Source organism: Protopterus annectens, chromosome 10.part0, assembly GCF_019279795.1.
Source record: "Protopterus annectens isolate FY-2018-M chromosome 10.part0, PAN1.0, whole genome shotgun sequence".
In the NCBI taxonomy this organism is placed as follows: domain Eukaryota; kingdom Metazoa; phylum Chordata; order Ceratodontiformes; family Protopteridae; genus Protopterus; species Protopterus annectens.
The window spans coordinates 118135723-118163664 of NC_056744.1; the positions used below are offsets into that span (position 1 = coordinate 118135723).

A 27942-nucleotide genomic window follows, 5' to 3' on the forward strand; every position below is an offset into this window, starting at 1 on the left:
GTGGTTACCAACTCTGCAGGACAAGTTCATATGTATGATGTCCTAACGAACCTGGAGGTTTGATAGTATGACCAGCTGATTGGCTCTTCATCTAAATTTAGAGGCTCACATGACCATGCAAGCTAGAAATCATTCAGAGTTTTATGTCAGAGTGAAAGTTTCTGTTTCAGTCATAGTAAAGTTGCCTGGATATTGAGTGTGAATATTTTTTTTATGTCTAGACCCCTCTACCTAACATCAAGCTACTCCTGTCTCATTTTGAGAAGAGAGGTCTTGGCCAAGATGTATCCAGCGAGCAGGTGGCCCCGGACTTTTTGTAATATCCTGGCTTATGTTACACTGATTTTTGGAAGGTGGATGCTGCACATATTCTAAGCAGCTGCAATTTGTACTTGCTCCAAAATGCCAGTGCATCTGCAGCACTATCTTGTTTCACCCAGAGGGCACTCCTTTAAGGAAATCCTGTCCCTCTTCATTAGAAAAAAGCATTCTCCTCTTACTCGGCCTCGTCCTTGCCCATATTTCCCGATTAAATGAGCCCCAGTGACCAGTACAGCAGGTCATGCGCTTTCTACATCATTTAGGCCAGTCTGTTAGTTGGGGGATGTTCTGCCCCAAGGTAAGACCATTATTATTTGAGATGATTTCAGAATATATCCCTTGGAGGATCTCAGTAGCCCAGGAAAGGGACAGACTAATTTGTTTGCCTTATGGACTCAAAAATGGAGACCTTCGAAGACCTTGTATAGTACTCAGTCTTGCTTAAAAGTTTTTTTTTTTTTTTCCCCCGCACTTCATACGTAATCGCATGCTGGCTTTATTCAGTGTATCACAGCTTAACTTGGTGCAACAACAGTGTTAGTGCTTCCAAACTGCTGATATCAAGTTATGGAATGATTAGTTTTCCAGAGACTTTACCACAGAGGTCTGAATGAAATTGCATTTTAAATAACCACCCTGTGTTTTTCCTCCAACTTCTAACCCTTTGAAGTTGCTTGCTTTACCTCTCGGAACAGGCAAATACCAAATCCCTTTTCACAATTTCAAGACCCACAGTTCTGGTCTTCACAATGGTGTTTGACCCCTGTATTGACACTTGTTGCTGTAATAATGCCTCTGCAGCACTTTGCAAATCTTTGTTTCTATAGTATGCTCTGTCTTCAGTGAAGTTGTGTTCTTCTTACATAAAATGTTCTCATTTACTTATGTATTCTTGAGTGTTCCCATTTTATTAGTTTAAGAATCTCTCCCTTGACAGTATCTACATTTTTCAGTGACTCTTTGATTTGTGCTATTTGTCTATAGGTTCATAGGTGTGTACTAGGCTAATGGCCCTGGAGCCTTTACAGGCCTAGCCCATAGGATTACCCTGGCATTGTGCCAACTAACCTTGGTTCCCAGTGCCTCTGTCAAGTAGAGCCACTGGAGTGATCCCCTTCCCATCCACACATCAGGATTTCTCTTAGAGGGCCAGTGAGGTGCTCTGCTTGACATATATGTATATATATATATACATATACATATACATATATGTGGCCATTTGCCACCCCATGAAATGGTACAAAAATGTACAGAATACATTTAGAATACTGTGTCTAGTAGTGACACAATGAAGGTCCCCTTATATAATAGAATTAGTTTACTGTGTCCCTGTCTAGCAGTGACGCAGATGTGATCCCTGGGGTAAACTTACGATCTCCCATCCACTCATCAAGATTTCTCTTGAAGAGAGTCAGTGAGGGGCTCTGCCTAATACGAACTGGGATCTTGTTCCAAAGCATGGGAAGCCTCTGGGTTATGAATCTATCCCTCCAGCATGTCCTATTCATACTTGTGCCGAGGTTTAAGTCTTTAGCTCTCGTGGTCCTGATGGACTTGGATTTTTTGAGGTGGAGCATGTCCATCAGATCCTGATTGGACATGGCCTTGTACGTCAGGCAGAGATCACCTCTGAGCAGGCGGTATGATACTGAATAGAGCTGAAGTTTCTTTAGTCTGACAGAATAAGACCTATGTTGGAGACTTCTTGGTGAGGTACTTTTGTGGTCTCTCCAGCTGTTGCAAATGCCGGGTGAGGTACATACCAAATGGGGCATTGTTCTCAATCATGGGTCTGATGAGGGAGGAATATAGGGGTACAATGACATCCTTGGATCTGGATGTGAATCCCTTCATGATGAGGTGTGCAAGGTAGAATGTTTTTCTAACCACTTTGGCAACGTGGGTATCCAATGAGAGGTCGCTGTCAACTTGGGTCCCTAGGTCTCTGATTACTTTTTCAGTACTCAGTGGGTTGCTGTCTATGTGATAATTTGTGGGTACTTTGTTTTTCCCAAAGGGGATGACTATACATTTATTTGGTATTTAGTTTAAGGCCGTGACTCCGACACCAGTTGTCCGTTTCTGTGAGGCCTTTTTGTAGGATGTGTGTGTCTGCTGGTGTATCGACTATGGTGCCTAGTTTGCAGTCATCTGCGAACTTTGTCAGCCACAGCCCTCCCGTGTTTGCTTTAACATCTGAGAAATAAATGCCGAACAAGAGGGGTCCCAGGACAGATCCCTGTGGGACACCACTTGTGACTGGCTTTGAGTCTGACATTGCTCCAGCGATTTTAACTTTATGGGTTCTGTCCTTTAGCCAGTTTGCAACCCATCTAGTGACATAAGGGTTTACATTTAAGCTGTTGAGCTTATCTATGATGCCTGAGTGGGGTATTGTGTCGAAGGCCTTTGCCAAGTCCAGGTATGCTGTATGGACTGCTTTGCCCTCGTCAATGGCTCTAGTGACTGTTTCGAAAAAGTCAACCAGGTTTAAGAGGCAGGATCTGCCCTTTACAAAGCCGAACTGGGTGGGGTCAAGTGTCTGTAGGTCCCCTATGTCTCTTTTTATGAGTTCCATAATGATTCTTTCCATAGCTTTGCAGACCAGGCTGGTTAAGCTTATGGGGCGGTAGTTTCCAGGATCTGTAGAGGCACCCCCCTTGTGGAGTGGGACCACTGTTGCTGTACGCCAGTGTTCAGGTACATATCCCGAAGTAAGGCTAAGGTTAAATAGAATTTTTGTGTGTGGGTTTAGCTCCTCTTGGAGTTCACGTAACATGCAACCCGGGATACCGTCAGGTCCCATTGATGCTGTGTTTTTTGCTTTGTTTAGGACTGTTCTCACTTGGACATCTGAGATGACAGGGAGATTACATTCAGCTGGGATAAGTATTTCTTCTTTTGGGGGTGAAGGAGGGGAGAAATTTGCACTGAACCTGTCAGCCAGAATGTTGGCAATATCTGTGGGTTCAGTGTATTTTTTATTGTTGTGAACCAACTCTGAGCATATCTGAGGGTTTCCGCCCAGGTTTCTAACATAGCTGAAGAAGGCTTTGTGGTTATCTTTAGTGTACTTTGAGAGAAAAATCGCTAAGTTGGCCTTGGATGTTTTTATGAGAGAACGTAGTTTTCTGCTAATGTTGATCAGAGATGTCTTCCCTTCATGGGATTTTGCTCTGACGTGCAGTAGCTTCCTTCTTTTGTTATACAATTTGTTTATGGCTGAGGTCCACCAGACAGGATGCTTCCCTTTGGTGGAGAGGGACTTGGATTTGTTTGGGATTGCATGATCCATGCATCCTTGGAGATGTCCATAGAAAGCATTTGTGAAGGATTCGGCATCGTGGGATGTGGTATCCACTGGCACAGTGGACTTGAAGGATACCATCTCAGTCTTAAGAAGAGTGAAGTCTGCTTTTGAGAAGTTTTTCACTGTGGTCTTTTGTGCTGGGGGTGGAGGTGGGATATGTATATCCAGGGTGATTAGTTTGTGGTCAGATCTCACTAGTGAGGGGTATACTTACGGTGTGGAGCATTTTGTCCCCATGTTTGTGATGATCAGGTCTAGTATATTATCTCCCCTAGTGGGAGAGGTGACTAGTTGTTCCAGTGCATTTGAATTTATGAATTCCAGGAACCTTTGGGCTAGGGTATTAGGGCTAGAATAATGTACCCAATCTATGTTTGGGTAGTTGAAGTCTCCCAGTATGATGGTATGTTGTGATACATTCATATCCTCCAATGTCTTCAGGAAGGCTGAGTGGAGTTCTTGAGATTGGGAGGGTGGTCTGTAACATGCTACCAGTTGTATAGCAGTTTTGCCTATGGTTAGTTGCACCTGTATGGTCTCTGATGCTTCATGTGTTTCTACTAACCTGGAGCTGTGGGTGTCCTTGATTGAATATGGACACTCCCCCTCCCTTTGTGGTTCGGCCCGGGTTTTGGGGCCAAAAAGCATGATACGAGGTATAGCCTGGTAGCGCTGGGGTGCTCTCAGGAGCCTTGAACCAGGTTTCAGTTACTGCACAGACGTCTATGTTCTCCATGCTGAGGAGTGCATCAAGTGCCTGCATCTTGAGATTTAGACTTCTGGCGTTGAGCAGCATTACCCTTAGTTTTTTTCCATTATTGTTTTCTAAGGAGGTGGGTTTGTCTTTTGAGCCTTGCCTAAAAAAGGCACTATGGGGGTGGCAAGAGCCTTAGCCAATATCCGGAAGCCCAGTGGTGACAGGTGTAAGCCATCCCTTGCGAAGCAGCGTGGCTTGTCCAACATGTCATCCCAGGCAGACAGACATTGGATCCCCTTAGAATGACACCAGTACTTGAGCCAATTGTTAAAGCTGATCATTTTGTCTTTGTATTGTGGTATCATTCTTGGTGAGGGCAAGATGCTGCTCAGGGTCAGGGTCATACCAGCCTGGGCTACATAATCGGAGAGCTCCTCTGTCTCTTTTCATGTAGTCCAGGGAGGTACGTCTCAGGTCATTCACACCAGCATGGACAATGACTGAGTCATATTTGTACTTGCTTTGGAGTGACTTGAGTGCGTGTGTTATGTGGCGGATCCTAGCTCCCGATAGACAGCTCACAGTCACCTTCTCCTTGGTCAGCGGGACATCAGTGTGTCTGACTATAGAGTCACCTATTACTAGTGTATCAGGCAAGGTGTTTGGCCTTAAGGGCTGTGATTGGTTGACACACTGATTTATTGAAGTATGTGTTGCATGTGTTTTGTTTTGAGGTGGTGGATTTTTGGGTGTCTGCTTTGGGAGCCTCTGTTGTTTTGGTAAGTTTTTTGTTAGAGCCTCCGAGTATGTCTTTGTGTTTTTATGTGTTTGGTTTGCAGTTGTGGTAGGTCTATGTGGGACTGGGATGTGTGTGTGTGTGTGTGTGTGTGTGTGTGTGTGTGTGTGTGTGTGTGGTTGCCATCTCCTCCTGTCTGGTCATGCCAGCCCTGAGTTGAGAGAGTTCAGCCTCCAGTTTGGCTATATAGTTGCATCTCTCACATGTATTTGTGTTTGTTGGGGGTAGGAGAGGGTTGTCTGTGTACATGAGACAGTTGTAGCATTGTCTCAAGATATCCAGATTGACCAGCTGAACTGGTAATGACGCCAGTAATCTACCACTCGACATGCTAGAACTGTATAAGGGAGTACTGTACCTTTAAGGGAAGTGGATATTCACAGGGGTGGTAAGTAGATGTAGTGCTTTACGTAGTACGAGAGTGCTTACTTAGTAGAGAAGTATTGAGAACAAGTGCTAGGCTTATAATATAGTAAGTAGTCTGGTTATACTAAGAGTAGAGCTTCCTTAAGGGAAAATTTGAAGAGCAGACTTGGCGGAGCCAGAAAGAATTTAACTGGCTATGCGCACAACCGCGCAAAGCCGTGCAAATGCGGATTTTAAACTGTGAACTACAAAAGAGCTAGAAATGGTCCAAAACAACCAATTACTACTGCTTCTTGTGCTGAGGTCACTTCCTACAAGGACAGGTAGGCTGCTCAAGGCTCCCCACTCCCACTGTTGAGCAAAGAAACATCCCTCTATCCAAGTAAGGTAATGGACAACATAGGAACTACACCACAGCCCAGAATACAGCAATGCCTGTAAACTGGTCTAAACTAGTCGAGGAAGGCGGGCAGTCTCTGGGTTATGAACCTGTCCCTCCAGCATGTTCTGTTGATTGTAGTAATGATGTTGAGGTCTTTGGAGTGTGTGGTGCGGAGGGATTGGGATTTCTTCAGATGTAGCATTTGCAACAGCTGGGTCAGTCATGGCTTTGTAAGTCAAGCAGAGATCGCCTCTAAGTAGGCGATATGAGACCGAGAATAGTTGGATTTTTTTGAGTCTGTCCATATAGAACAAGTGTTTAAGGCTTAGGATCCTCTTTGTGAGGTACTTTTGCAGCCTCTCCAGTTGTTGCGAGTGTCTAGTGAGGTACATGCAAAATGGGGCATTGTTCTCGATGATTGGGAAGAGTAGAGGGGAGGCGGTGACCTCTTTCTTCCTAGATGCAAAACCCTTAGTAATGTGCCACATAGGACTTTCTGACCCCAGTGGCAACGTGGTGGTCAAAAGAGAGGTTGCTGTCAATCTGTGTTTCCAGATCTCTTAACGCCTTATGTGTTCAGTGGACTAACATCAATGTGGTAATTCAAGGAAATGGGTTTTTCCCAAAGGGGATGAAGGCACTTTTTTGGCCTTGAGCTTAAGGCCATGGTTATGACACCAGTCATTGGACTCATTGAGGCCTTTCTGTACTTGAGAGAAGTAAACGCCAAACAGGAGAGGACCCAGGACCGAACCCTGTGGGACTCCACTCGTGACTGGTCGGTAGTCTGACTTGTGGTTGATGCCTAGCTTAGTAAGTTTTTCTATGATTCCTGAGTGGAGATTGGTATCAAAGGGATTGGCCAGATCAAGGTAGGGTGTATGAGCCACCTTACCTTCATCCACAGCTCTGGTGACTGACTCAGAGAAGTCGACAAAGTTGTGCAGGCATGATCTACCCTTCACAAAACCAGACTGTGTGGGATCCAGAGTTTGGAGATTCCCTATAGCCTTGTTTATTAGGTCCATGATGATGCGTTCCATAGCTTTGCATATCGGACTCGTCAGGCTAATGGGGTGATAGTTCCCGGGGTCTGTAGTCACTCCTCCTTTGTGGAGAGGGATGACTGTAGCAGTGCGCCATTTGGTAGGGTCAAACCTGTGGTGAGGCTGTGATTGAACAGGGCACACAGGTGAGGTGCCAGTTCACTCTGTAGTTCATGTAGAACACAGCCAGGGATACTGTCAGGTCCCATAGAAGCAGTATTCTTGGCCTTGGACAGTGCTGTTTTAACCCGTGCAGCAGTAATACTGGGTGCCTGGAAATCTACTGGTATTGTGATTGGCCCTTTGGGGGGAGAGAGGGGTAAAGTTAGCACTGAATCTGACTGCCAGTACATTTGCAATATCTGTTGGCTCGGTATAGGAGGTACCATTGTGCAGTAGCTCAGAGCAAATCTGGGTATTGCCATGGAGAACTATAGAAGGCCTTGTGGTTTGTCTTTACTATCTGCTGCAGTTTGGTTTTCATAGCTAGCTTTAGTGGATTTGATGAGGGATCTCAACCTTTTGAGGCTGATTAGGGAGTTTTTTCAGTCTTGGGACTTCACCTTATTCCGCATCAGTTTCCCACTCCTGTTAAAAAGTTTGTTTATGGCAGGGGACCAGCAGATTGGCTTCCTTTTTTATTTCTTTTGAGGAGAGCATCTTGGTTCCATTGGTTATGGCAAGATCCATACATTTGTGTACGTGTTTGTGCAGTGCATTGGTGTATGATTTGGTGGTCATGCAACTATTCTCCATTTGCATGGGTGCTGTGAAGCTATCCACCTCTGTTTTTAGGAGCCCAAAGTTAGCTTTGAAGAAGTTTTTCATGGTGGTTACCTTTGTTGGGGGTGTGGGAGGGATGTGGATTTCCAAGGTGATTAGCTTGTGATTGGATCTAAACAGGGAGGAGTTGACTATTGGTGTAGAGCAACGGTCGCCAGTGTTGGTATTGACCAGGGCAAGGATGTTGCTGCCTCGAGTGGGGGTAAGAACAAGCTGGTCCAGGGCATTGGAATGAATAAATTCCAGAAAGTGTTTAGTAGTTTTCCCAGTTAATGGAGGGGGTGGTTGAAGTTGCCCAGTATGAGTGTTGGTGTTTTAAACACATAAACAAGTCCCTCCTTTTTAGCCACAAAAGAGTGCGGTATAGTCCGTGAACCGAAAGCAGTGGTAGGGCACTTGGGGATGTAATGCTGTGCATAGAGCACTGTGATTTACCTTCGGAAATTAGGAGGGTGAATAAATTTGTTGAATGGCTTTGCTTCTTTTAAGATGTTATCTTAGGAGTCCTTAACAAGCTTTAAGTACTAAGATTGGGTATTACTCTAGGGACTAAGGATTGCACAGGCTGGCAAAGAACAATGGTAGACGGTAAAACCGCTTTTAAAAGTTAATAGCTCAACTCACTTCTGCCACAGTGCCAGTCTAAAGTTAGCTGTACAGAGGAGCCTTTCATTTCTGCCTGCTGTTCATGCTTCTCAGCTAACCCTGATTTTTGCCCTGTCTTTTGTAAAATGTTTGATTTTTCTGGTAAATAACAGACAAGTTTCATACTTTCTGTTCAGAAAAAGGCACATTGATGCAAAACCTGTTAACTTTAAAAACTGCACCAAATTTTGATTGTCTGTTTTTGGATTTGTCCAGAATTCTTTACCCAACAATCAGTGAAGTGCTTTATTGGCCATGAGTTTTTTTTTCCCTCCCCCTCTGCAATTGTTAGTAACTGAAGCAAATGCAACTCCATGCACTACAAAACATTATGATTGGATTTCATCAATCACAACCCTTTGTGTTATCAGTATGATGCAAGATTCTCCTCTCGGGCTTCGCTAGCAGTAGATTTCTTAGCATCCATATTTAGAACACATAACCAGTTATAACTGGACAGTGATCACAGTCCTCCCTTTTGAATTTGATATGTTTCTAAGGTTCGTTGGTAGGTGGTTGCAGTTGGCTGTTGCACTTTTTTTCTTGTTTCCTTACCCCCATTTTTTCCTTTTGAGTTACTCCTCCCTGCCCATCAAGTCTCTCCACCTTCCATCTGTAGACTCTACTTATGGGTTATACACTTACACTCAGCAGAGGTGTGGACTGGGTGTCTGGAGTCCACAGTCCTCCTCAGGGTCTTCCCCAATGTAGCACTAGTTACGGCTGGCTAGGCATAGGGAATATGAGCCGTAAGAGGTGTGCAGCGATGGTCTGTCCTGCCCCTTTGGCTTGACGTCCAGCTTTTCTGAACACTAGCCTATGCCTGTACACAATTGGGGAGAGTTGCCAGCATCAGCCCCCCCCCCCCCAGGATAAGAATAACCCATCCTTCCTGCTAGCTCTGTCAAACACCAGAGCACCAGAGCTGCTAATATAACTTGGGTCACCTGGGTTGTGATCAAGGCTTTATCTCTCCATAGGGTTGTTACTTTACTGCATACATGATGTTTGCTGTTAGTATTCCTCAAGCTGGGGTGTTACTTTACTGCATACATGATGTTTGCTGTTAGTATTCCTCAAGCTGGGGTGTTACTTTACTGCATACATGATGTTTGCTGTTAGTATTCCTCAAGCTGGGGTGTTACTTTACTGCATACATGATGTTTGCTATTAGTATTCCTCAAGCTGGGGCAGTATTTTTTTATTGGAAGCTTGAAAGTAAATGTAGAAAGTAGCAAAATTTAAGCTGAGACTGGTAACCAGTTTAAGTGAGGCACAGAGATTGGCTTGCTTCTGGAAAGTCTATTGAATGAAGAGGCTAATACTATTTGTAGTGATTTGAATTTAATGTTTTCTAATAATGAGTGCATAGGCCAGATAAATAATGAATCCTTTGATTGCTGAGGTTGGCAGCCTTTGTAGGAGGCTTTAACTTATTTACTGACATTTGATTATATGGAAGGTGCTTTTAAAAAAAGGTAGTTTTATAATCTTCTAAAATATAAAAAGCGTCTACAGTTTAAGTAATTATAACAAGTTAGACACTATAAGAAAACACTGGTTGAGAATAGATACAAGTCGTGTGACAATGATTTAATATTTAGAGAAATTTTAGCCAGTTTATACAGAAATTAAAGGTTAGTTAGTATACAAACAGGAATTGCAGTACGAAGTGAGAGAAAAGCAGGCTTATGCTATATTTAGACGTAAAGCCAGGAGAGAAATTAATAGAAGTAAGGAAGTGAGTGAAGAAGGGAGAGTAAGGAGGTATACGGTACGAATAGGTACTTCCATTCACATTAGGGAATAAATTTTATCCTGGTGTTGAATTAGAGCAGACACAGCTTTTGGCTAGAAAGTATTTCAGAATGTTGTTTAAGGATGGGAGGGAAAGTATTGATCTGATGGATACAGGTGTGGAATTCCAGGCCTTAGTAATTGCTTGCCTACCTTGTCCACTGTCATGCTAAGTGTGTTTGTTTTTAGGTCCATGTTGCAGTCTAGAGCAAGCCGTTAAGTATTTATTTTATTTGGAGTTACTAAGGCAATAGGTTAGTTTGCTAACTTTTAGCAGGTGTGAAGTAATGTTCTTTGTAGTACTAAATTTATAATATCTAGTTACATAACTAGGAGACTTTTTGCATTGTTTTGAATGTGCATTGTGGATGGGGCCTACTCTGTTTCTGATGTCATTGGCATAGTGTGAATGCTGCAGGATGTTTGTGATGTCACTTAGATATAGAATAGTGTAATAGAATTGGATCCTTTCTCTGTAATGATCTGCCCACCTTCACTTGGCCTGGCATGGATGATCCTGGAATTGACTGTCGTGTTAATCATGAAGTTAAGATGCTTTATCTCCCATGTTGACTGTAAAGGTCCTATTAGACAGGAGATGGTTTCAGCCCTAATCCTAGTTTAACACACTTTCAATTTCCTGTGTAGTATAGTATGGTCCACACACTCAAAGCTTGTGTGAGCTCAGTGAGAACAGATCTTGAGCAAAGCTTTCTCCATGGCCAGTAATCTTCAGTCATAGATTCACAGACATTCCAAGAACCCCCCCCCCAGAATCTTATGACTGTTCTCAGCTTGCCAGTCCCCTCCGTCATGCAACTCCTGTCCTCCAGTAGAGCCATACTGGATAGTCCTGGAGTAAGTTTGTGGAGACCACTTCAGTCATCTAGTTTAAAGGAGGATAGTGAGCAGCACTGCCTTAACATGTAGAGGACACCTTTATTCCATAGGTTTGGGAGGCGCTGGGTTATAAACCTGTTGCTCCATTGTGTTTTATTTGTGAAGATTTAGGTCCCTGGTTTTAAGTTTGGTGGAGGTATTGGACTTTTAGAAGAACATGAGTGTAATTTGTTATATAATGGCATGGTAAACAAGACTGAGATTCCCCTCAATGACACTGAGTAAAAGGAAAGGGCTTTCAGCCTCTCTTGGTATCTGCAGGACTAAGTCTGTGATCTTTTTTTTTGGATCTCTTTTCTGCTCCCTGCTTCATCCTATGGTCTTCCACTTCGTGCCCCACATCCATGCCAAGTCTGCCAGCTGCTGTGTTGTCCCTGGACTTTCTCTCATACCTTTAGGGCTGGTCACTGAAACTAAGGGCATCCTGAGGTCTTGATCATCACTTTTCAGCCATGGGTATTCTTGACTTGATTCTTACCCGTTACTTCACCCTCCTAATGCAGTGCCTGCGGTTACCTCTGAGGTGTAGGCCTTGAATGGTGTGCAGTGTGTTGCCCCACCTCTGCAGCAGCTCAACACAGCCCACCACCCTTTTCCCCTCTTTGGTCCCCCCCCTCCCAGCGTGATGTGCCCAGTTTCCACCAGAGAGTACCACAGAATGCCCACATAACTAGCTCCCCAGGTGGGTATACTTTTCGCTCCCATGCTAACTCTGCCAGTCCAAGCTGCTAACTGAACCTGGGATGAACTGGTCTGTAGTTGGGGCTTTATCCCTCTACCCACCAGAGTGATACCTGTGATCTTTTTGGTTAGAAACTTTTGAGGTCTTTCTAAATGTTTGTAGTGAGATGCATCCCAAAGTGGGGAGGGGGGTGTTTTGTACTCTATAATTGGCCTGATAAATACTGAGTATAAGGAAGTGATTACCTCGTTAGACTGTGATGAAATTCCTTTGGCAATTTAGCTGGAATAGAGAAAAGGATTTCCTGACGACAGTTGCATTGAAGGCTCCTTTTCTTTTGACCATCATGTAAGTACCTTGGTACCCAACTGCATCTACCAAGTGTTACTTTTTAGCATTTAGTTTAAGCTCATTGTGCAAGTTTCATTCTGAAGGATTTGGGGGTCATGGTGATTTTAATTATCCACAGTTTGCAATTGTCTGCAGACTTCACTGGAGATCTGAGAAATCCTAAAAAGGAGAGCCTTTGAGGGGTGCTGTCTGTCACTTTCATATGACACCCGCCACTGACTGTATTGGTTCTGCCTTTCAGACAGTTTTGGTTTGTTTATCTGAGTACACTGATCACAGTAGACCATTTCTAGCCCTCTGTAACCCCTTTTGAAAAAAAATTCACATTAGTTTTGTGATGGCTAGATCTGTCTAAACTGTTGGGGATGAAGTATAACAAAGATTTGTTCCTCATAGTTTGAGCTATGTTATAATGCATGCTGTGGTTTTGCAGATGAGGTTGATAGGTCTGATTACCCTGTTTGGTTGTAAGGCCACCTGTATAAAGGAGCATCACCGCTGTTGAACACCACTTGGGGACAAAACCAATAGTTACTCTCCTCAAACTGTTCAACTTAACACTTTTAATTAAGCAGCCAGGTATATTGTCAGATTCCATGAAGGAAGTATTTTTAGTCTTGGTTAACACTTTCAGTAAAATAATCTTTAGAGGTAATCTGGGGAGTAAGGAATTCTTATATTTTAGTCATGTGACTAGAAGTCTCTTTGGTGAAGTTGGCACTGAATTTTGTTCATAAGGAAATTGGCAATGTCAGAATTGGAAACCCAATTCTGAGTAATGACATGGTTGCTGTAGAGATTACCATGAATGTGTTACCCTCACCCAGAAGTGTTTCAGAATTGGTTGTAAAAGTTTCCCCTTTTTTTATTAATGTGGTTGAGTAGTTGATTGTAAGTGACTTTTCAAATACTTTGACAGAGAAGAAATACCTATCGCATAAGTTCTGAGTTCTTTAGGGATGCTTTGGGAATACTTCAAATGTGGAGGGGGCTATGCTAGTTGTAGTGCAAAGGGGGGTGAATGTTGTGATCCTTAAGGCTAGTTTTCGTATCTTGCTTTTAAAGAGTTCATTATTGTTCTAGGGCCAAGTACCTTTAAAATGGAACCCACTATCCCAGTTCTAAAGAGAGGAAGAAGGAATGTGTTTGACCTTGCATTGTGAACGTGACAGGTATTGCTGCTGGATGACTCTTGGGGTGGGGTGGAAAACTTAATTGGTTTAAGTTCACGTAGGCCAGCAGCATCCATAATGGCAGTGATTTCACTAATTTTCTTATTGCCAAAATATGATGTATCTTGACACTCTGTAGAGCTTTTAAGGCTGTAAAAGAATCCTAACCATTTTTGTTTTGAGGTAGTTTTTGATTTTATTTTAAATAAGTAAATACTGCAGATTGTTGGTTGTCTACCTATGGTACACAGGTACACAAACCCTCCAGAATGAACTCTGCCTTGTAGACTCAAGGTGTGCTAAAAATTTGGTTGATAGCCTCTCTCTGTATCCATACTGTAGAAAACAGTAAAATGAAATGGCAGTCAGGGATCTAGATAATTGGGTTGATAGCGTCCTCTGATTTCACCATCATGTGACAACGGTTGTCAGGTCCTATTTAGCTATTTACCCCATCACTCCATTGTGCTCTGCATTGATCAGGCCAGTTAGACTGTGCAGTCACACTTGGGATATGCCTCGTTAAACATCAAATAATTAGAGGCCCTAAAGGCTCCTAAACAAAAAGATCATTGGCCTAAAGTTCCTAAGCCTCCATGGAGAGAAGTGCTTCCAGAGAGTGCATTTTCTGATTTAATCTCCTAGCATTTAGCAGCATAACCTTTTAATTTATTTGTGAGTAATAGTTTCACGTTGTTTTTGAGACCTTGCCTAGAAAAGGCACTATGGGGGAGGTAAGTGCCTTGGCCAGTAACCGAAAGCCTAGAGATAACAGGTGAAGACCATCTCTGGCAAAGCAGTGTGGTTTATCAACCATGTCCTCCCAGGCTGACAAGAACTGGATTCCCGTGGAATAACACCAGAAACTAAGCCAATTGTTGAAGTTAATCCATGCTTGTTTTATGTTGTGGTATCATCCTAGGTGAAGGTAGAATGCTGCTCAAGGCTAGGGACATACCCTACCTGGGACACACATTCGGAGAGCTCAGTCATGTCTCTTCATATAGTCCAGTGAGGTATGTCTCAAGCCACTCACACCAAAATGAACTATGACGGAGTCATAATGGTACTTCTTGAGTGCATGAGTGATCTGACGGATCCTGGCACCTGGTAGACAAGCTGAATGTAACCTCCTCCTTGTCCAGCCTGGTGAGTGTGACATCTGTGTGTCTCTCTCAGTGGAGTCACCTATGACTAAACTTGGTTTAGATGTGCTTTGCCTTAGGAGCTTATTTGGTGAGACACTGATGCTTGTGTTTTTGGGTGTATTGAGTGCTTTAGGTGCTGTATTAGGTGTAGCATGTTTGTGTTTGCAAGGTCTCTGGAGTTTAGGTAGGTTTCTGGGGAGTACCTCCACGTACGATGATTTGTGTGTGTTTGAGTACATGGTTTGCAAAGGAGGTGTAGTATGCGAGCTGACAACTTGTTCAGTGTTACTGTTCTGTGCGTGGGAGCAAGGATTCCAGATTCTTGTGGAGGGGAAACTGACCATCCATAATGCTAGGTTAAAACCTTTTTTCACAGTGGAGAGAAAGTGGAGGGGTGTGGTATAACCAGGTGCTCTAAGCAAAGTCTATACTAATGGAGAGCTCTATAAAGTGTCTATGCTAGTGTGGGTTCTCTAAATGGTATGAGACTATTGTAGATTTGGTGGTTTTGGGACTGCTTAAGGGGCAAAAGCGCAGCTGAGGTGCTCTCTGAGCAGCTAAGCTCAATTTAAGGATGTCTGTGCCAGATCACTGGCAGCTACTACAGGAAAATTTATCTTCTGAAATTTTTGCATCTATAACCACCAATGGTTACCCCTGCTGCGCAGTAGTACATGATGGTGCACTACACATAAACAGATGAATGCAGCAAAGCAGTGGCTAGTCACCTAATTGTGTTAAAACAAAACGAGCAAACCTGCACAATTGCGGGGCTTATGTAGCAACAGTGAACACACGGAATTAAACAATTTTAACTAATAAAGTTCAAAACTGACTCCTGTCAGCAACCTTCAAGCAGATGAATCCTGACTGCACTCCTTTGCCACAAGGATGTGGGGTGCCCTCTTCTACAAAAGATAGTGATTTAGTGTTCAATTTAACAAACAACCAGATTCAGCAAGTCTGAATCTAGTCTGTGCTACAGCAGACAAAGTGCAAAAAATCAGCAAGAACAGTTTTAAAAATCAGCAACATAACACAAATGCACAAAGCCATCAGTAGTTGGTGGGTCACTAGGCCCTCCACTCATGGATGGTGTTAGAGCCATCAGACATGCCCTCTTAACCCAGATGCCATAAAAGGTTACATATAGCCCTTGTCTGCTTGGAGTGGCCCCTCCACATGACCTCTTTCCCCATACAAGAGTGGTCTTGATGGTCAACAGGAAGTGGGGTGAAAATGACCTAGGAAAAAAACAGTATTAATTTGTTTGTGTTGTGTAACATTTAGTGTTAGTTAAATGTGGCTTAAGGGGGAAGAGGTTAAGAATTGTATATAGTAAGGGTTATAACTTGGATCTGTATATCTTGCTCAAAGGTGGCTTTACTTACTGAAAGCAAACTTGTTTCTTTAGTGGGTGGCAGCTTGTAAAAATGATCAGTGCATTTGAGTGCAGGAGGCAGCAGTTGTAGAGGTATATGTTCAGTACATGAAGAGTGATAAGGGGAGATGTGGCATTGTGAGACTGATGGACACTTCTGGGTCCATTCCTGGTGTGGTTTGACTTGCTGAGAATGCAGAGGTTTCTCTTCTGCATGTAGTGTAGCTAATGTATCCATGTTTATTAACTGTTAGTATTACTAGGTATGTTTTGCATTTAGAGAAATCATTTAAACTTTTTTTTGTTTTTGTTTTTCTAGTCTCTTCAAGTGGTCATACCCACTCCTATAAATATGGCTTGCATTCAGAGGTGATTTATCTTGACTGATTCATGTTTGTTGCATTCTGTGATGTAGTCTGATTGCAGTGTAAATGGTATTGCATACTGCTGCGGACTAACCTATTGAATGTCCTTTACAGATGGCCAGAACTCAGAAGAATAAAGCCACAGCTCACCACTTGGGTCTGTTGAAGGCTCGGGTAGCAAAGCTTCGCCGAGAACTTATCACACCAAAGGGAGGCACTGGTGGTGGCACAGGAGAAGGTACCTTATGAGTCTGAAGATGCAGACCTCATGTTTGATGTACAGTGGCTGGTGGGAGCACAGGTTTTAAATGTAGCAATGCTGTTGTAGAAAGAAATGTACCCACGTTAAGATATGTATTTTCTTTGTAAAGAAAGGAAGAAACCCACCTTTACTTTACTTTACTTTTCAGGCTATCTCAAATTGCTAAAATTGAGTTCTGAGTAAATCCACTTGCCTTCAGTGCAGCTGTAGTGCCATCACTCTCCCCACCCCCACTCCCTGTTCATGCTGCAGTGCCTTGCATCAGTAAAGCATGCCTGCTGTAGTTGTATGGATTTGCCCTTTTAATGTAAATACCAGTGACTGGTGTAAAGTAACTGCCGATTGGATTTAAAATGGCATTTTGATATCCTGTGACATGTTTTGCTTATGTAGAGATGCAGCTTTTCTCTCCCTCCCATTTCCATAATCCCCAGCTGACCATCAGGTGCTTGACTACATAGTTCTATTCCCCCCCAGGGCTTGGAATATCTCAGTGGTGCGTTGAGCAGGAGACATGAACTGGATCACTCTGTAGCATTATGTATGCTGGCCCAACATGCCACAAAAGACGTTTTGTATGCCATGTCTGGGTGGAGCTAGTTGCATCAATTTTTCTAACCCATACTTTCAGTGGCAGCCCTGCTAGTGCTGACTTTCTTTCCCAACACTTGTCTTCTCATTGGTGGAGGTATCTCCTTTAGTATTCTTGACAACATATCTGCCAGTATCAATATTTCTGTCATTAGGCTCTTTGGTCTGCATGTTTGCTCTGAGAGTGTTGCTGGAGAAGTACAGAGAAGGTCAGAAGGAGTTACATTGTGTTTTTGTAGACTTTGAGAAAGCATATGACAGGGTGCCTAGAGAGGAGTTGTGGTATTGTATGAGGAAGTCGGAAGTGTCAGAGAAGTATGTAAGAGTGGTACAGGATATGTACGAGGGTAGTGCGACAGTGGTGAGGTCTGTGGTGGGAGTGACGGATACGTTTAAGGTGGAGGTGGGATTACATCGAGGATCAGCTCTGAGCCCTTTCTTATTTGCAGTGGTGATGGACAGGTTGACAGACTAGATCAGACAGGATTCTCCCTGGACTATGATGTTTGCAGATGACATTGTGATCTGTAGTGAGAGTAGGGCAGGTGGAGGAGACCCTGGAGAGATGGAGATATGCTCTAGAGAGAAGAGGAATGAGGGTCAGCAGGACTAAGACAGAATATATGTGTGTGAATGAGAGGGAGGATAGAGGAATGGTGAGGATGCAGGAAGTAGAGGTGGCGAAGGTGGATGAGTTTAAATACTTGGGATCAGTAGTTCAGAGTAATGGTGAGTGTGGAAGAGCAGTGAAGAAGAGAGTACAGGCAGGATTGAGTGGGTGGAGAAGTGTCAGGAGTGATTTGTGACAGGCAAGTACCAGAAGGTCTACAAGAGGGTAGTGAGACCAGCTATGTTATATGGGTTGGAGACAGTGGCATTGACAAAAAGGCAGGAGTTTGAGCTGGATGTGGCAGAATTAAAGATGTTAAGATTTGCACTGGGTGTGACGAGGCTGGACAGGATTAGGAATAAGTATATTAGAGGGTCAACCCAGGTTGGAAGGTTTGGAGACAAAGCCAGAGAGGCAAGATTACGTTGGTTTGGACATGTGCTGAGGAGGGATGCAGAGTATATTGGGAAAAAGATGCTAAGGATGAAGCTACCGGGTAACAGGAAAAGAGGAAGGCCTAAGATAAGGTTTATGGATTTGGTGAGAGAGGACATGTAGGTGGTTGGTGTGACGGAGCAAGATGCAGAGGGCAGGAAGAAATGGAAACAGATGATCCGCTGTGGCAACCCCTAATGGGAACAGCTGAAAGAAGGTGGTGGTGATGGTGATGATGATGATAGGCTCTTTGGTGCTAGAGCTATGTATTTCCAAGCTCTGTACTGCCGGCATCAAGATTTTTCTTCTGCTGAACCCATTCAACAAACTCCGTAATGTCCTTTTTATACCCACAAGGGATCAGTCTGCACAGCACAGCTCCTCAGTTACCCCTCATTGTTTGGCAGGCTCTGCAACTCACCATGTTGTCTTGGCCTTTTGCTTTTTTCATGTCCTCAGTTTATTCCCCGAGCTAAAAGGATTTTGGAATCCACTTCAGAACTGCTGGAGAAATGCTACCAAAAAGTGCCCTAGAACCAGTCTTGGACCAGACACACAGACACAATCTTGTCCGTGACTGGGGAGGGGATCAGGTCCCCCTCTCCCTCCCCAAGGTGATCCTGGTTTTTGAAAGGTTCTCCATATAATGGGATCAGGTCCCCCTCCTGGTTTTTGAAAGGTTCTCCATATAATGCGTTGGGCATGTTTGTCTGAACCAGTCTCCTTTAGACAGTCCTCCCAGCAAAAAGCCTGCTATTTCACTTCCAACCCCCCCTGAGTAATAGATTCTTTAGCTGATAATCTCTGTAAAATGGGAGAACTCTGACATAATGACCATTGTTTCTGAGAAGATGGATTGAATTTTCTACTTTCCAGGGAAAATGTACAATGTTTTTAATGGAGATTCTAAAAGCAAAAATAACTGTTTAATGCAGCCCTCCATCAGGCTTTAACCTGCCAGAACGACCCCCCACCAAAGTTTCTCACCCTCCAGTATTTCTCGAGTTGTGGACAGGCTTGGGATGCAGGTTTTTATGCAAGCCACTGTCACAGTGGTTGCTAAATCAGCTTTATCATGTGTATTTCTAAAATGACATTTCTAACTTTAACGTAACCAACTGACTAATTGCCAGATGGTCCATTAATGGCAAAGATGTACACTTGGTCAACTACAACTGCTAGGGAGGCATCCAGCCTCTGCTGAGGACATAGGTTACCTTATTGGCCACTCCTGTTTGACTATGAAGTCTCAAAAGCACCTGACAAAACGTGAAAGGACATGGCCAGGTGCTCTGTTTTTAGTTTTAAAATTCGCCTTCTACAGGTGTAACTTTCCTAGACCTTAGGAGAGCAAACTGTGAAATGTGATTGTGATTTTGGCACAGTCCAGAGCAGTAGAAGGGAACAGGCAACACCCACAGCTTTGTGACAAGGATACAGGCGCAGAGACTGGGGTCCCCAGCAATCTCCAAGGTGCTACAGTGAAGCAAAGGGTGGATAGGAGCAATCCTGCTTTCTTATGCAGTTGTTCCACCCTGTAAATAAGGGAATATTTTCATTCCATGTGGCCCTTGCCAAAAGTCCCACCCCATCAAAAATAGTTGGCAAGGAAGGAGATACTAAAGCTTCTCAACAAATGAACCACCAAAAGGTTCAACACATGCATTTTACATCACAAACCATACTGACACTCCCATTTGCAAACAGGATGCAAGACGTATAATCTACCCAGTCATTTTCAGTCAAACATTACATAGCTCGTTTAAGTCCTGCTGGCTTTCCTCCTCTGCATGTATTGTTCCCACACTTCCCATTTTTTCCTGTGTGGTTTGCTCCTATTCTTTTCTAAAGATTTCAGTTCTGGTTGTTTTGTCCCTGTTACTGTGTTCACTGCTAATTCTAGTATAATAGGTTTAGATTTTGATTTCCATTTTCTGGCAATTGCTTTTTTGGCAGTCTCCATAATTAGACACCGCAAGCTTACCATGTCTAGGCAATTCTGATTCTGCGTCATAGCTCAGAAAATTGGTGTGACGAGGGAAACTAATCTGCCCACCGAGCATCTCTGACCGTGCATCCCATGGGGAATACTTAGTCTGCCAGCTCACTGCACTCCCAGAAGATGTTACCTTTCTTCCCTGTCACTAAATAAATAAATCTTAGTTTGTTGCATATTTTGCAGGACCTACATGTATTCTTCCATTGTTTCTTTGTGAATTGCTTATCCAGTTTCTCTTTCCAATCTTTTCTAACCTCCTCTAATTCTTATAGTTATCTTGTAATATTTTATATGCTCTACTAATTATTTCCTTTTAATGGCAGCTTCTGTTCTAGATTCTATTAAAAACTCTACCAGTGCTGTAAGGAAATCCACTTTTTGTTTTTAATCTGAACATTCACTTTCAGAGGCTAATTTTTGGATCCATCAGTCTGCTAAGCTTTCTCATCTCCACAGGATCCTGATACTGCATTGACTGTTTTACATAATGTAATGTGCTCACAGCTACAGCAGACCTATTTCAGGGTTTGTAGGACTCGTGGCCATATCAATTTGTTTTACTCGTATTCCACATATGGGTCCACCACTGGATCCATCTGTCACAACATTTTTATTTCCAGTGTGGATATCAGAAGTCTGTCCCATTCTGGCTGAAGAACTAGGTTTAGCAAACTTTCACAGAGGAAGCTCATTCCAACTACAGACTTTGGATTCATTTACTACAGGTAAAGTGTGCCTTAAAATTTGGAGAGGGGGCAGTTCAATGAACAGAATCTTTCCTGGGAGTTGCATTTGCTTATTGTGCTAAAAATGACATGTCTATTGTTTCTTTACATGACCGCCTCCAAAGAGCGTCCTCTTCATCCCGTCGGACAGCATGGTTGTGCTATACTTCATTTGCAGAGGTGGTGGTGGGTGGGGGGTTTGCATTGCTTTCTGTTGGCAGTGCATATAGCAGAGGTTGTCATTTCTATGGCACGCTTGAGAGACACTACCTTGTAATGCCTCACAAGTGATCTTTAGGTGACAGACTGGCCGGAAGATCTTTCTTTCCTGTAATAATCCCATTGTACATAGTCTTTTCATCCAGCACCTACATTGCTCCTGGGTTTTTATATGTACACTACTTCCTGATTGACCCTCAAGGATGTTGTCGGTGATGCCCTGCCCCATCTGTAGGTAGCATCTTTTGTGCTTTCCCTGCATTTTCTTTTTACCCCCCAATGAGGTTAATTCAAAATGCCCAGCTTCTAAGCCAAAGTGAAAATAAGTTTGGTTCAAAACAGAACACTGTTGTGCTTCACTTATTTCTTTGGTTTAGATTGTACATTTTAAGTACTTCCACCGTTGATGAAACCAGAGTATTGTCAGTCTTGTCCATCTGATTATATAACCATTCATAGTACAACTTGAGTCAGATGTCATGTACTGAATCTGTGAATTTAGCTAACCTGTTTGTTGACAGGTTCTGTGAAAACTTCATTCCACTATCCCTGCCACACACATCCCATGACATCCACTACCACCTGTCCCCTACTTTCTGTCTCTAAAGTGCCCTCTGTAAGGCAAAAAAAATAGAAGGAAGTTTCTCTGTTCACCTGTGAGAGAGGGGAGCTTTGAGCAGCCTATCTGTCCCTGGAGGACTAGTTTCAGCTCAGAAATTAGTAGTTTATTGGCCATTTTGGGCTAATTTCCATCTCTTTCATTTCCTTGCTATAAAAACCGCATTTGCCTGGTTTTGCATGCTGGGCAGCATCGGTTAGCTAGGGTATAACCATTCCCGGCTCCACAAAGTCTCCTCTTCAATTTTTTTCCCTTGGAACTTGACAAGCTTTCAACTTAAGCACTCAAGCCATTCCTTTGTCAGCCTGGCACTTGCTCAAAACTCATAGCAAGCACTTATAAACCCTAGCACTAGACCCCCCCCCCTGTACAGTACAGAACGACAAGGCTCTTTATTCGACCTTACCAGCCATTCAGTAAAATTCACTGTACCTATCCAGGCATGTCCAAAGGGCAGTTTCAGGTGTACTTTCCAGTCCAACTGGTGAATCTGGGCATTTTGAGGCAATGTTACAACTGCCTCATGTACACAGACACCCCTCTCCTCCTACCACCAAACACTAATACATGTGAGAGATGCAATTATACAGCCAAACTGGAGGCCAAGCTCTCTCAACCCATGACTGGATCAGACAATCAAGAGGAGAAGGGAAATACTTGCATCACACCACCAGTCTCACATAGACCCATTAAACCAGCACCGGCAAAAAAAACACATAAATACAAGAAAACGTACTCGGAGGCTCTAAATAAAAATCTGCAAAAGAAACAGAGACCTCCAAAGCAGACATCCAAGCAACCTCCACCCCCCCCAACACAAACCATGAAACACATACTTCACAAAACCAGTGTGCCACGCAGTCACAGCCCTTAAGGCAAAATAACATATCCAGCATACTAGTAATAGGTGACTCGATAGTCTGGCACACTGACGTCCCACTCACTAGGCTGAATAAGGAAAAGGTTACTGTTAGCTGCCTGTCGGGTGCCAGGATCCACCACTTAACACAAGCATGCAGGTCGCTCCAGAAGAAGTACAAATATGACTCGTCATTGTCCATGTTGGTGTGAATGACCTGAGCCGTACCTCCCTGAACTACATGAAAAGAGACATGGAAGAACTCTCTGATCACGTAGCCCAGGCTGGTATGACCCTGACCTGGGTAACATCCTGCCGTCACCAAGAATGATATCACGGTATAAAGAAAAAATGATCACTTTCTACAATTGGCTAAGTTTCTGGTGTCATTCAAAGGGGATCCAGTATCTGTCTGCCTGGGATGACATGCTTGACAAGCCACACTGCTTTGCTAGAGACTGCTTTATACCTGTCACCCTTAGGCTTTCGAACACTGGCAAAGGCTTTTGCCACCCCCATAGTGCCTTTTTTAGCCAAGGCTCAAAAGACAAACCCACCTCCGTAAATAGCACAAGTAACAAAAAATTGAGGGTAATGCTACTCTATGCCAGAAGTCTAAATCTCAAAATGCACGCACGCGTGGCACTCCGCCAGTATGGAGAAAATCTATATATGTGCAGTAACAGAAACCTGGTTTAAGGCTCCAGAGAGCACCCCAGCACTACCAGGCTACAACTCATACCATACATTTCGGCCACAGAACCTGGACTGAAATACAAAAGGCGGGTGTGTATCCATATTCATCAAGGATACCCACACCTCCAGGTTAGTGGCACAGCACAATGCTTCAGAGATCATCCACGTGCAACTAACACGGGCAAAACTGCAGTTCAAATTGTAGCTTGCTACAGAGCGTTTCTGGAAACACTGGGAAACATAAAGGTCCTACCAAACACCCTAATATTGGGTGATTTCAATCACCCAAACATTAACTGGGAGAACTACTCAAGTACTAACTCCCTTGCCCAACATTTCCTAGAATTTATAAATTCAAACACCCTGGATCAACTGGTCAACACTCCAACCAGAGGTGACAACATATTGGACCTGGTCATCACCAACATAGGCGACTGGTGTTGCACACCGGAGGTCAACCCCTCGCTGGTTAGATTTGACCATAAACAAATTACTTTGGATACCCACATTCCGCCCCCACACCCGGACAAGGAAACAGCCGTGAAAAACTTCTCTAAAGCAAACTTCATGTTACTTAAGACTGAGGTAGAAAGTTTCAAAGCCCCCATGCTAAAGGGTAACGCTGTCCAAGCTGCAAAATCCTTTACCAATGCATGGATTGTGCTATCCCAAGCAAAACCAAGACTTACTCCTCCAAGAAAAGGAAACCAGTCTGGTGGACCCCTGCCATAAACAAGCTATACAATAGAAGGAGGGGAACTAGTACAGAAAAGAGTAAAATTCCAAGAAGGGAAGACCTCCCTGATCAGTATCAGCAAGAAACTACGATCCCTTATAAAGTCATCCAAGACTAGCTTCGAAAGAAAAATTGCCAAGGACTCCAAAGATAACCACAAGGAATTCTTTAGCTATGTCAAGAATCCTAAGTGGCAATGCTCAGATCTGCTCGGAGTTAGTGCAGAATGGCACAAAATACACTGAACCGACCGATATTGCCATCATCCTGGCAGACAGGTTCAGTGCAAACTTCACCCCCCCCACCCCCAAAAGGGCCCATAACAATACCATAAGAATGTAGACCCCCTGAAATCAGACACTGTGGTTAAAACCGCACTCTCCAAGGCCAAAAACACAGCATCAATGGGACCAGACTGTGTCCCAAGCTGCGTCCTATACAAGCTCAAAGATGAACTAACTAACCACATTGTTCAAACTCTGCCTCTCCACAGGCTACGTACCCATAAAGTGACACATAGCAACGGTTATTCCGCTCCACAAAGGTGGAGCCACAAGGGAACTATCGCCCTATAAGCCTGACTCCATTGGTCTGCAAGGCTATGGAGCGCATCATCGTGGAACTCAACAGAGACATTGGGAACCTCCAAACACTGGACCCTACCCAGTTCTGCTGTAAGGGCAGATCATGCCTCCTCAACCTGGTGAACAACTTTGAGACAGTTACCAAGGCTATAGACAAGGGAAAGGTGGTAAACACAGCCTACCTAGACCTCGCAAAGGCCTTTGACACCATTCCCCATTCTGATATTATAGACAAGCTCCCCAGCCTAAACATAAGCCCCTACATCACAAGATGGGTTGCCAACTGGCTCACTGACTGAACTCACATGGTGGGAGTTGCGGGAGCTAGGTCCGACTCTAAACCGGTTACAAATAGCATTCCCCAGGGCTCAGTCCTAGGACCCCTCCTGTTCGGCGTATACTTCTCAGAGGTACAGGCAAGCACAGGAGGACTATAGCTGACCAAGTTTGCAGACGACTGCAAACTAGGGGCTATAATTGACTCTGTCCGGCTGATACAGACATCCTCCAAAAGGGTCTCACTGAGACTGATACCTGGTGTCAAAATCGTGGCCCCAAGCTGAATGTCAAAATGTGCATAGTCATCCCCTCTGGAAAAAACAAAGTACCCACAAACTACCACATAGGTGGTTGTCCCCTAAATACGGAAAACATAATAGGGGATCTGGGGACTGTATGTATGAATGAATGATTTGTTAACTGGGAAATTCCGACTTGACCAGGTCTGTTTTCAGTGGAGGCCCGGGAAGAAAAGCTCCAGCATAAAGTTAGACAAATGCAATACATCCCAAACAGGTTACATCATGTATGCTGATCATAGTAATAGAACAAGAAATTAATAAAACACTCCAGGTAAAAGAAGATTTAGAACATAGGTAAAAAGACAATGTCAATTATACATTGTTAATAGAAGAAAATATATCAAGTAAGATTCTACAGTTAAAAGTACCCTTTCAGATGACCAAACCTACAGGGGATCAGAGATCCAGCATGTGATCAGAGAGGAGTTTGGGGAGTTAGTAGTAGTATGGGTAGGGTTATGTGATACAAGGGCATAACCATTTACTAAGAAGGTGCGATTTGAGGGAGTTTTTGAATATGGGTGTGGAGGGGATAGTGGACACTGATATTGGAAGAGTTCCAATTTCTGGCAACTGTGTGGGATTAGAGCGCTTTCCCTGCATTATTGTTAGCCTTGGTGATGGAGAGGAGAGGTTTTCACTGTATCTTGGGTACCGGTTTGCAGTATAGACAGTAAGTAGGTTGGATAAGGGTTTTTTTCAGGATATTTGAGAATATTGTAGGCTGTGCCCAGCTGGTGATAGTTAAGTAGCTGTGGTAGCTCAAGCCATTTTAGTTCTTTTATTGCAGTACTGTGGTGGGCTCTAGGTTGAGTTAGTAGCAAACTTGGCTATTTTATTGTAGCATGATTCTAGTTTGTCTAGGTCACATTGTCTGATTTGGGCAAAGATTGGTGCTGCGTATAATAGAGTTGAGAGGAGGTGGCTTTGTGCAAGAGTGACTCCTCCTTTTTGTGAGAGAGGACCTATGCCTGTATAGGGAGCCTAGTTTCTTGTGTACTATTTTTATGGTATGTGAGATGTGAACATCAAAGTGGAGATTGTCTAATTCAATGCCCAGAAGTTTGGTGTGGTTAGAAGGGGAGATGGTGGTGCTCTCCTTAGATGTTATGGTAAAGGAGAGGGTTTTTTCTTTTTGGGATTTAGAATTAGTTGGATACCTGATACCCATTTTTCTACTGAGTTAAAGGTATCTTGAGTGAGTGTATGTAGGGTGGTGGGGAGGTGAGGCGGAGCAGATTAGGGTTGAATCATCCGCATATTGTATGAGTGTGGCATGTTGTGTAGAGCTATTGAGATTATTTGTGAAAATGGAGAATAATAGCGGGCCCAGTATAGAGTCCTGTGGGATTGCTATGGTGGTTGGAAGTTGTGTAGAATAGAGTTCCTTTCCACTGGACTGATTGTTGCCTGTCAGGTAGCTTCTGAACCAGGCTGTAGTAGAGGAGGTGAAGGATAATGATGTTAGTGAGTCTAGCAAAATGGAGTGGGAGACTATATCAAATGCTTTTGAGAGGTATAGGAAAATGGCTGATACATATTTATCATTCCTGTGAAGGTTTATATGATTAGTGAAGGATATAAGGGCTGTGGTAGTGCTGTGATGTGGACGGAAACCGTGTTGTGTTGTAGATTAAGAAATGTCATCACTTGCAAGTGGATGCATTTCTCAAGAAGTTTGGATAAGGGGCAAAGGATGGCAATAGGTCGGTAGTTGGAGAATTCGTAAGAATTACCTCCTTTATGGAGAGGAATGATGAGATACTTTCCAGAGTTTGGGTATGTAGGATTCTAGTATGGCGCGGTTGGTTAGGATGGAGACAGGATATAATAGGGAGTCCCTAGCCATTTTTAGGTATGCAGCAGGTATGTTATCAGCTGCCAGTGTGGTTGCTTTAGTTTTAGAGGAGTTTTTTGATAGGTGGGCACTGATGATGGGCTGAAAGAGGGGGTGATGTGGGATAGGTTAGGTTGTCATTGAGGTAGACTCTCTTTGGTTATTTGACTGGACAGGGCTAAGATGGATTTAGTAAAATGGTTATTAAGTTGAGAAGCTATATCTAGGGTATTGTTAGTAGAGCTGGGTGCTGGAGTGGTTTTGCCTGGTTTTAGTAGGGTGTTTAATGGCATGCCAGACTTTTTGTGGATTATTTGAATATTTCCTTTGGGTGCTAAGAAAATAGTTTTGTTAGTTTATTTTGGATTCAGCCTTGGGTTTGTTTCTAAGCTGTTGATAGCATTGCCTGGAGCAAGGGGTTTTGTCAGTTTTCCAGATTTTCCAGGCTTTATCTCTAGCTTTTATTAAGGCTCTGGTGTACCTATTTAGCCAGGGTGTGTAGTTGGCTTTAACTCTGATCTTTCTGCTTTGAGCTAGACTGTTAAGGATGTTAGAGAAGGTAGTATTGAAGTAGTCTACTGCCTGGGCTAACCCCAGTGTCCGTAATGGTTCCCAGTTGCAGTGGCTTAGGGCAGTATTTAAGTGTTGTGGGGTAAGGTTACTGTCATCTCGTACAAATTTGTAGACTACTAGTTTGAGGTGATTGGAGTGTTTGTGGAGTAGGAAGGTGGGGAGATGATCACTGGGTCATTTGAGAGAGAGCCTACTGTATAGTTTTTGTTTGGGATAGTTGGTTAGTGTCCAGTCCAGTATGGATTCTTTGTTTTCTCATCTATTCTAGTTGGCTCTTCAGTTAGTTGAGAGAACCCATATTAGTTGAGAGAACCCATATAGGTTGATATGTGTAGAGGGGCTGCTGGAGTTGCAGGCTGCACAGTCAGTGTTAAAGTCTTCTATAAGATTGTTTCCTGAGGTAGATTGTGCTTTGTCCAGTGCAGGATGTCTTCTATTATGAGTGAGTTGTTGCCTGGAGGTATGTAGCAGCAT

General features: G+C 43.5%; 2 protein-coding genes across 2 annotated transcripts in view; one reads left to right on the top strand and one right to left on the bottom strand.

The window, feature by feature from the left end:
- NOL11 (nucleolar protein 11) overlaps positions 1-27942 on the bottom strand; it is a 1613635-nt gene that overhangs the window by 942484 nt on the left and 643209 nt on the right. The window lies entirely within an intron of this gene.
- The window catches only part of DRG1 (developmentally regulated GTP binding protein 1), a gene marked incomplete in the record, with an annotated part of 230452 nt that overhangs the window by 22219 nt on the left and 180291 nt on the right, over positions 1-27942 (top strand). The window contains 1 exon segment of the mRNA XM_044085090.1: positions 16257-16380. Coding sequence (XP_043941025.1) covers positions 16257-16380 — 124 coding nt within the window.